General features: G+C 45.3%; 1 protein-coding gene across 2 annotated transcripts in view; it reads right to left on the reverse strand.

The window, feature by feature from the left end:
- The window catches only part of ift70 (intraflagellar transport 70), a 62457-nt gene extending 57628 nt beyond the window's left edge, over nt 1–4829 (reverse strand). The window contains exons 1-7 of one of the 2 annotated variants that reach the window (XM_045719666.1): nt 4608–4829; nt 4221–4286; nt 3440–3649; nt 2474–2530; nt 1764–1899; nt 1332–1436; nt 933–1061 (exon numbers count right to left, since the gene is read on the reverse strand). In XM_045719666.1, coding sequence (XP_045575622.1) covers nt 933–1061; nt 1332–1436; nt 1764–1899; nt 2474–2530; nt 3440–3649; nt 4221–4286; nt 4608–4730 — 826 coding nt within the window. In that variant the 5' untranslated portion in view covers nt 4731–4829. The remainder of the gene's footprint in view (nt 1–932; nt 1062–1331; nt 1437–1763; nt 1900–2473; nt 2531–3439; nt 3650–4220; nt 4287–4607) is intronic. The other variant, XM_045719667.1, reaches the window with a different exon arrangement.
- Nucleotides 4830–10991: the final 6162 nt, after the last annotated feature.

Raw genomic sequence — 10991 nt, forward strand, 5'->3', positions numbered from 1 at the left:
GACAGAATACTAGTCTATCACAGTACACCCCCTGGACAGAATACTAGTCTATCACAGTACCCCCCCTGGACAGAATACTAGTCTATCACAGTACCCCCCCTGGACAGAATACTAGTCTATCACAGTACTCCCCCTGGACAGAATACTAGTCTATCACAGTACCCCCCCTGGACAGAATACTAGTCTATCACAGTACCCCCCCTGGACAGAATACTAGTCTATCACAGTACACCCCCTGGACAGAATACTAGTCTATCACAGTACACCCCCTGGACAGAATACTAGTCTATCACAGTACACCCCCTGGACAGAATACTAGTCTATCACAGTACACCCCCTAGACAGAATACTAGTCTATCACAGTACCCCCCCCTGGACAGAATACTAGTCTATCACAGTACCCCCCCTGGACAGAATACTAGTCTATCACAGTACTCCCCCTGGACAGAATACTAGTCTATCACAGTACCCCCCCTGGACAGAATACTAGTCTATCACAGTACCACCCCCCGGACAGAATACTAGTCTATCACAGTACCCCCCGGACAGAATACTAGTCTATCACAGTACCCCCCCTGGACAGAATACTAGTCTATCACAGTACCCCCCCTGGACAGAATACTAGTCTATCACAGTACCCCCCCTGGACAGAATACTAGTCTATCACAGTACACCCCCCCTGGACAGAATACTAGTCTATCACAGTACCCCCCCTGGACAGAATACTAGTCTATCACAGTATACCCCCTGGACAGAATACTAGTCTATCACAGGGCTTTAGACACCAATCTATCTCCTTAATGCTGAGAGTCAAGCAGAGACGCATCAGGTCCCATTTTTACAGTTTTTGTTATGACTCGGCCGGGGCTTGAACTCCCAACCCTCCAATCTCAGGGCGGATACTCTAACCACAAGGCTCTGAATGTACTCACAGTTTTTGAGCTGGTATTCTATAGCAGCCTTGAGGTTGAAGCCTTCTATGAGGGCGGTCTCATGTAGGATCAGGGTGTTTCCAACACTCCTCACGTCAATGCCCTCTGTCGTCATGCCAACGCTCAGCTCTGGATGACGAGAACACACACACACACACACACACACACACACACACACACACACACACACACACACACACACACACACACACACACACACACACACACACACACACACACACACACACACACACACACACACACACACACAGCACAGAGAGACACAGGATGGTCAGGGGAAAACATGGATGAGAAGGAGGGTCACTAAGGGAAAACCCCAACAGAATGATCAGGTATCTAACTAAACAGGTGTGCTGTCATTTTAAAGCACAGTTTTACCTGGATGTTCCCTGATCCCTCTCTCGATGATCTCTCCGATGAACTTGAGGGCCTGACCATACTGTTTCATACTATAGTAGCATAGACCTATGTTGTAGGACAGTTCTGAGACAGAAGGGAGGAGAGAGAGGCAGGGAGAGGAGGGAATTAGTGGGGTGGGAGAGGGAGATAGGGTGGGGGGAGAGGGAGGGGAGAGAGGAGAGAGAGGGAGGGAGGGAGGGAGAGGAGGAGGGAATTAGGGGGAGGGAGAGGAGGGAGAGGGAGATAGGGTGGGGGGAGAGGGAGGGGAGAGGAGAGAGAGGGAGGGAGGGAGAGGAGGAGGGAATTAGGGGGGGAGGGAGAGAGATTCAGCAAATGCAAGAGACTTTTAGGACAGCCAAAAGGTTCGAAGTTTTCCTTTGTGTGTGTGTGTGAGTATGTGCGTGCAGTTACCTGGTTGGTAGCCCAGCACCTGCAGGGCAGACATGAACTTCTTGCAGGCCTCCTCGTACTCCCCCTCCTTGTAGAGTAGACAGCCCATGTCCACGTCATAGTCTGGGTCGTCCTGGGGAAGCTGCTCTACCAGTGTCTGACAGGGAGAGGGTTCATAAAGGGTTTATAAGAGGGCATAAAGGGTTATAGGGCGTCATAAGGGCGTATTCATTGAGAAAATGAGTTTTAAGGGGTTACAAGGGTTTCTAAATGGATCAAAAACACTAACAAAGCAGTTATAAGTGGTTATATTAAGTTCTCCTGACCTCATGACATACAGTAACTACCAGGTTATATTAAGTTCTCCTCTAGTTCTAGTTATGGTTCTGCTTTAGTTCTGGTTCTAGTTCTGGTTCTCGTCATGGTTCTATTGATGTTCTAGTCATGGTTCTAGTTCTGGTTCTAGTCATGGTTCTAGTCATAGTTCTAGTTCTGGTTCTAGTCATGTTCTAGTTCTGGTTCTAGTCATAGTTCTAGTTCTGGGTCTAGTCATAGTTCTAGTTCTGGTTCTAGTCATGGTTCTAGGTCTGGTTCTAGTCATGGTTCTAGTCATGGTTCTAGGTCTGGTTCTAGTCATGGTTCTAGTTCTTGTCATGGCTCTAGTTCTGGTGCTAATTACGGTTCTAGTTATGGCCAAGTCCAGTATATGTCCAATACTAGTCACTACTAACCTTCGCTCCAGAGTACTCCTCTTCTCCATATTTGATGGATGCCTGCAGTTTGATCATCTGTGTGAGAGATGGACAGAACATGGGTCGGAACTAAGAGAATACGTGTGAAGAATAGAATTATATCTCAGTGTGGTAGGATAACTCTACCTGGTGGGTCTGGTAGTAAACATTATAACTCTACCTGGTGGGTCTGGTAGTAAACATTATAACTCTACCTGGTGGTGCTGGTAGTAAACATTATAACTCTACCTGGTGGGTCTGGTAGTAAACATTATAACTCTACCTGGTGGGTCTGGTAGTAAACATTATAACTCTACCTGGTGGGTCTGGTAGTAAACATTATAACTCTACCTGGTGGTGCTGGTAGTAAACATTATAACTCTACCTGGTGGGTCTGGTAGTAAACATTATAACTCTACCTGGTGGGTCTGGTAGTAAACATTATAACTCTACCTGGTGGGTCTGGTAGTAAACATTCTAACTCTACCTGGTGGTGCTGGTAGTAAACATTATAACTCTACCTGGTGGGTCTGGTAGTAAACATTATAACTCTACCTGGTGGGTCTGGTAGTAAACATTATAACTCTACCTGGTGGGTCTGGTAGTAAACATTATAACTCTACCTGGTGGGGCTGGTAGTAAACATTATAACTCTACCTGGTGGGTCTGGTAGTAAACATTATAACTGTACCTGGTGGGTCTGGTAGTAAACATTATAACTCTACCTGGTGGGTCTGGTAGTAAACATTATAACTCTACCTGGTGGAGCAGGAGAGGTAACGGATCCTGGTAAATAGGTTCCGGAACAAAACAGTCCAAAACTGAGAGGTTCCGGATCCTGATAAATGGGTTCCAGAACAAAACAGTCCAAAACTGAGAGGTTCCGGGTCCTGTTGTGGCAGGATCCGGCTCAAATGAAGCACTGATTCTACCTCTACCTTGGTATTATAACTTCATGTAGCGTACCTTGGTGTGGCTGGTAGGGTTGTCCAATAGAAAGGTAGCCTTCATGGCCTCGGGGTAGGCACAGGCCCCGTACAGAGACTGGGCGTAATACAGCTTGTACTCCTCCACCTCGGGGTGTAGCTGGGTCAGCTGCTCATAGCACTCTGCTGCGTTGGTGAAGTCCTGCATGTGGTAGTAGCAGTAGCCTAGCAGAGACAGGGCTGCCCGCGACTGGGAGGAGGAGGAGAAGGTAGAGGAGGAGAAGAATAAGAAGATTACGGACTCCATTCAATCCATATCGCCCAAGTTCAGCACTATATGGCGATTGACATTTAAACGTAATGTTCCCGCATTCCATGAGACTGCATTCATGGTAAACGCTGCATATATTGGCAAAAGGTAATTGAAAATTACCATTAAAATTTCTAGAACGCTATAGCGCTGAACTTCACCGATACGGACTGAATCGAGCCCTAGATGTATTGTCCAATGAAATAGTCTGAGGGACAGTCTGTTTGTGCTATCATGACAAGCCCTTGTCACTCATCGGCAAGCTAAACATTGGCTTGCCTGTGACAGCAATGGAGTTGGCAAGAGCACAAACTAATCTGGGAGCAGGCTATAGAAGGAGACAACAGATCTGGGAGCAGGCTATAGAAGGAGACGACAGATCTGGGACCAGGCTATAGAAGGAGACAACAAATCTGGGACCAGGCTATAGAAGGAGACAACAGATCTGGGTGCACACACACACACACACACACACACACACACACACACACACACACACACACACCACTACCTTCATCTGTTTCTGCAGTTCATTGCTGAGGATGTGGATAGCCTCTCCATACCGCCCATCTTTGATCTATAGGAGGAGAATAGAGTTAGCAGATATTTATAAAATATTACATTACCTATCTAGCTAGCTGTGTTGTCACACTTAGATCGTTAGCTAGCGTTAGGCTATAGCCTGAGCCTTGAAATTGAAGAGTCTGTCAGTCTAGCTTAATCAAAGTTAGCTTATTGTGACGTTAGCTAGCTTGAATTCGCTATATAATCAACATGATAACTTGATAAAATTCCACAAGTTAAAATAACCAGTTTCATTATCAGCTAGCTAGCTATCATGGCTAGCGTTAGTATCCATGGTATGTAACGTTAGCTATGCAAGCGACCAACTTCTCACCATTTTGTAGACAGTGGCGGTGTATTCGCCGTCTTTAATCGTTGTCAGTGTCATGATTTTGCCGCTAAATCTACAGTTCTCAAAGGTAAGACTATTTTCACGCGAAAAATTATTGCCGATCATTCACCAATAATCCCAATTAATCCACCATATTCTCGGCGTTATTTACTTTTCTACACATTCAACGCACAGGAAGTGTTACTTAGCAACCGTACCGGAAACGGAAACCCCGACGTTGAATAACTTTAAAACAACCAATGAGGAGCGTCTGTTGTGAGATTAGAGATTGACAGAGACCTTTAGTGGCCAAAAGGTTTTTTTAGTATGGGCAACACCATTGAAGGCTTCCACCATGCTTCTGCCATTTTAAAGTAGTCAACTGGGTGGGGATTCCTATGGGTTGTAGCACAGACTATCCATTATATTGACCAGAATTTAAAGTGGCCGCTCTAACAATGAAAATAAATGTGTTAAAAAATGGCAGCGGGAGGAGGCAATATCAGGTGGGACCATTCTAGACAATGAGAGGGCAGATTCGTGTGTGAATAACAGGCACAACTTTGATATTATGTGTTTTTTCCTCAAAGTTGTCGGGATGTCACGTGTCCTACTTATATCAGTACACTCCTAACAACCTAAACCTTACGAAACTTATATCGATCAAATATGAAAACAACAGGAGTGTGAGCACTTCCTTCCTTCCAGTAAAAACATGTTATTCCATTCAGTAAGATATTACAGTAAATATATATTATTCCATTCGGTAAGGTATTACAGTAAATACACATTATTCCATTCAGTAAGGTATTTCAGTAAATACACATTATTCCATTCGGTAAGGTATTACAGTAAATACATTTTATTCCATTCAGTAAGGTATTACAGTAAATACATATTATTCCATTCAGTAAGGTATTACAGTAAATATATATTATTCCATTCAGTAAGGTATTACAGTAAATATATATTATTCCATTCGGTAAGGTATTACAGTAAATATATATTATTCCATTCAGTAAGGTATTACAGTAAATACACATTATTCCATTCAGTAAGGTATTACAGTAAATATATATTATTCCATTCAGTAACGTATGCATAAATTAGTGTTTTAATATGCATTTCTGGACAGGTATTTCTGACAATTGGAAAACACTGTGCTGACTAAAACCCAGAAATTCATGTATGATGCACATTAGTGTAGTACGATGTGTGTGCAATTTTGTTTTCGTGTTGAACAACCACCTTTTTCACAGTTTGGACTCTACTAAATAAAGGTTAATAAAAATAAAGTCTGGTGTCTACAACCAACATTCCAAATGGGACAAATTTAATCTGAGAAACACTGATGTCAATGTATATCAGTGAGAGTGGTCGATGCACAGATATCCAATGAAATGAGTGTTTTAATCAAATCAAATTAAAGTTTATTTGTCACGGGCGCCGAATACAACAGGTGTAGTAGACCTTACAGTGAAATGCTTACTTACAGGCTCTAACCAACCATGCAAAAAAGGTATTAGGTGAACAATAGGTAAGTAAAGAAATAAAAACAACAGTAAAAAGACAGTGAAAAATTACAGTAGCGAGGCTATATACAGTAGCGAGGCTATAACAGTAGCGAGGCTATATACAGTAGCGGGGCTATATACAGTAGCGAGGCTATATACAGTAGCGGGGCTATATACAGTAGCGAGGCTATATACAGTAGCGATGCTATATACAGTAGCGAGGCTATAACAGTAGCGAAACTATATACAGGCACCGGTTAGTCGGGCTGATTGAGGTAGTATGTACATATGGTTAAAGTGACTATGCAAATATGATGAACAGAGAGTAGCAGTAGCGTAAAGGAGGGGTTGGCGGGAACGTGGGATATATGTCATTCTATGGGTAATTTCGTGGTGCCTCTGCTCAGAAACATGTGTGGGCTAAACACAGTCAGGACAGAACTGAGCGTGAAAGAGAGAGAGATGAACACAGTTGGAACAGAATATCCCACATTCAGAACACAGTGGACCTGAGGGCAGGAATAATCCAAACCATACTCCCCACACAGCACAGCCAAGGAGTCTCTCTCTCTCTCTCTCTCTCTCTCTCTCTCTCTCTCTCTCTCTCTCTCTCTCTCTCTCTCTCTCTCCTCTCCCTCTCCCTCTGTGTGTGTGTGTGTGTGTGTGTGTGTTTGTGTGTGTAGAGGGTGTGTGCTCTCTGTTTATATAATGAATCCCACAGCAGTCAGAGAGCTATCCTATGTGCTGCTGTGGTGGCAGACTCAGTAGGAGTTGAGACTGAGGCCCAGTGAAGAAGCAGTAGGAGTTGAGACTGAGGCCCAGTGAAGAAGCAGTAGGAGTTGAGATACAGGGAAAACACTATCTTCATCAACCAGGTACGTACATCAGGTGACTAGTTCTCTGCTTGCTCTTTGAGGTCTTGGCTGGGTAACTGGAAAACACATACTGGGCTTTAGAAAACATCATTGATTGATTGACACATTTTTGGCATATTTTTTAGTAAGAGACTGGAGACAATGCATGAAAACATTCACAGTAACTGCTTCACAGACTGTATGCATGAAAACGTTCACAGTAACTGCTTCACATACTATATGCATAAAAACGTTCACAGTAACTGCTTCACAGATTGTATGCATGAAAATGTTCACAGTAACTGCTTCACAGTCTGTGTGCATGAAAACGTTCACAGTAACTGCTTCACAGACTGTATGCATGAAAACGTTCACAGTAACTGCTTCACAGATTGTATGCATGAAATCGTTCACAGTAACTGCTTCACAGACTGTATGCATGAAAACGTTCACAGTAACTGCTTCACAGACTGTATGCATGAAAACGTTCACAGTAACTGCTTCACAGACTGTATGCATGAAAACGTTCACAGTAACTGCTTCACAGATTGTATGCATGAAAACGTTCACAGTAACTGCTTCAGAGACTGTATGCATGAAAACGTTCACAGTAACTGCTTCACAGACTGTATGCATGAAAACATTCACAGTAACTGCTTCACAGACTGTATGCATGAAAACATTCACAGTAACTGCTTCACAGATTGTATGCATGAAAACGTTCACAGTAACTGCTTCACAGATTGTATGCATGAAATCGTTCACAGTAACTGCTTCACAGACTGTATGCATGAAAACGTTCACAGTAACTGCTTCACAGACTGTATGCATGAAAACGTTCACAGTAACTGCTTCACAGACTGTATGCATGAAAACGTTCACAGTAACTGCTTCACAGATTGTATGCATGCAAGTTTAAATGTTGAGACACAAGGTGAGGAATATGTTATGTTGCCTGCTGAAAGGTTAGAATGCAGCCTATGTCCCCAATGGTGTTACTTTACCATGACCAGGGCCCTTCACTATAGGGAGCAGGGCACCATGACCAGGGCCCTTCACTATAGGGAGCAGGGCACCATGACCAGGGCCCTTCACTATAGGGAGCAGGGCACCATGACCAGGGCCCTTCACTATAGGGAGCAGGGCACCATGACCAGGGCCCTTCACTATAGGGAGCAGGGTACCATGACCAGGGCCCTTCACTATAGGGAGCAGGGTACCATGACCAGGGCCCTTCACTATAGGGAGCAGGGTACCATGACCAGGGCCCTTCACTATAGGGAGCAGGGTACCATGACCAGGGCCCTTCACTATAGGGAGCAGGGCACCATGACCAGGGCCCTTCACTATAGGGAGCAGGGTACCATGACCAGGGCCCTTCACTATAGGGAGCAGGGCACCATGACCAGGGCCCTTCACTATAGGGAGCAGGGCACCATGACCAGGGCCCTTCACTATAGGGAGCAGGGCACCATGACCAGGGCCCTTCACTATAGGGAGCAGGGCACCATGACCAGGGCCCTTCACTATAGGGAGCAGGGTACCATGACCAGGGCCCTTCACTATAGGGAGCAGGGTACCATGACCAGGGCCCTTCACTATAGGGAGCAGGGTACCATGACCAGGGCCCTTCACTATAGGGAGCAGGGTACCATGACCAGGGCCCTTCACTATAGGGAGCAGGGCACCATGACCAGGGCCCTTCACTATAGGGAGCAGGGTACCATGACCAGGGCCCTTCACTATAGGGAGCAGGGCACCATGACCAGGGCCCTTCACTATAGGGAGCAGGGTACCATGACCAGGGCCCTTCACTATAGGGAGCAGGGTATCATGACCAGGGCCCTTCACTATAGGGAGCAGGGTGCCAGTTGGAACACGTTCACATTTAACCTCAGTGGAATGTATCACAGAACTAATAACGCAAATATGATTGTGTTAATGAAGACAGGGAGTCCTTAATGAATATCTTCAGGGAGGGTATCTGCACGGACATGCACAGAGTGAGTGACAGGAATGACAAGAAAGAGAGGAACTGAAGCATAGAGGCACACAAAGAGAGGGAGAGAGAGGGAGAGAGGGAAGAGAAAGAGAGAAGCTGAGGCATGCACATAGAGAGAAAGAGAAGAGCTAGAGAAAGAGAGAGGGGAAGAGAGAGAGAGAGAGAGAGAGAGAGAGAAAGAAAGAAAGAAAGAAAGAAAGAAAGAAAGAAAGAAAGAAAGAAAGAAAGAGAGAGAGAAAGAGAGAGGGGGAGAGAGAGAGATGAAGAGTGAAGCTGAGGCATGCACATTCAGAGAGAGAGAGAGAGAGAGAATCTCTCTGTAGGCTCAAAAAACCTCAGAAAACCTCAGCCTACGCCTTCACTACGGTGAGTCACTAAAACAACACAGAAACGCACTACAGAAAAATAAAAAACATCACGTCAGAAATCAACTCAATGTATTTGAAGAATCCATAGAATGTAACCACTTCTGAGAAAATTGGAAAACACTCAACAAACAACAACACGAAGAGTTATCAAATCAAATTAAACTTTATTTGCCACATGCGCCAAATACAAGTGTAGACTTTACCATGAAATGCTTACTTACAAGCCCTTAACCAACAGTGCAGTTCAAGAAGAAGAAGATATTTACCAAGTAGACTAAAATAAAAAGTAATAATAAAAAGTAACAATAAGAATAATGAGGTTATATACAGGGGGCACCGGTACTGAGTCAGTGTGCGGGGGTACAGGTTAGTTGAGGTAATCTATACATGTAGGTGGGGGCCAAGTGACTATGCATAGATAATAAACAAACAGAAAGTAGCAGCAGTGTACAAGAGGGGGGGGGGATGGGGGGTGTCAATGTAAATTTTCCAGTGACGATTTTTATGAATTGTTTAGCAGTCTAATGGCTTGCGGGTAGAAGCTGTTGAGGAGCCTTTTGGTCCTAGACTTGGCGCTCCGGTACCGCTTGCCGTGCGGTAGCAGAGAAAACAGTCTATAACTTGGGTGACTGGAGTCTCGGACAATTTTATGGGCTTTCCTCTGACACCGCCTATTATATTGGTCCTGGATGGCAGGAAGCTTGGCCCCAGTGATGTACTGGGCCATTCGCACTACCCTCTGTAGTGCCTTACGTTCAGATGCCGAGCAGTTGCCAATACCAGGCGGTGATGCAACCGGTCAGGATGCTCTCGATAGTGCAGCTGTAGAACCTTTTGAGGATCTGGGGGACCATGCCAAATCTTTTCAGTCTCCTGAAGGGGAAAAGGTTTTGTCGTGCCCTCTTCACGACTGTCTTGGTATGTTTGGACCATGATAGTTTGTTGGTGATGTGGACACCAAGGAACTTGAAGCTCTCGACCCGCTCCACTACAGCCCCGTTGTTGTTAATGGGGGCCTGTTTGGCCCGCCTTTTCCTGTAGTCCACAATCAGCTCCTTTGTCTTGCTCACATTGAGGTAGTGGTTGTTGTCCTGGCACCACACTGACAGTTCTCTGACCTCCTCCCTATAGGCTGTCTCATCGTTGTCGGTGATCAGGCCTACCACTGTTGTGTCGTCAGCCAACTTAATGATGGTGTTGGAGTCGTGTTTGGCCATGCAATCGTGGGTGAACAGGAAATACAGGAGGGGACTGAGTACACACCCCTGAGGGGCCCCAGTGTTAAGGATCAGCGTGGCAGACTTGTTGTTGCCTACTCTTACCACTTGGGGGTGGCCCGTCAGGAAGTCCAGGATCCAGTTGCAGAGGGAGGTGCTTAGTCCCAGAGTCCTTAGCTGTGAAATGCGATTGAGATTGCGTCATCTGTGGATATGTTGGGGCGGTATGCGAATTGGAGTGGGTCTAGGGTGTCCGGGAGGATGCGGATGATGTGAGCCATGGCCAGCCTTTGACTGCCACGGGGCGGTAATCATTTAGGCAGGTTACCTTCGCTTCCTTGGGCACAGGGACTATGGTGGTCTGCTTGAAACATGTGGGTATTACAGACTCAGTCAGGGAGAGGTTGAAAATGTCAGTGAAGACACTTGACA

Source organism: Salmo salar, chromosome ssa06 (assembly GCF_905237065.1).
Source record: "Salmo salar chromosome ssa06, Ssal_v3.1, whole genome shotgun sequence".
In the NCBI taxonomy this organism is placed as follows: Eukaryota; Metazoa; Chordata; class Actinopteri; order Salmoniformes; family Salmonidae; genus Salmo; species Salmo salar.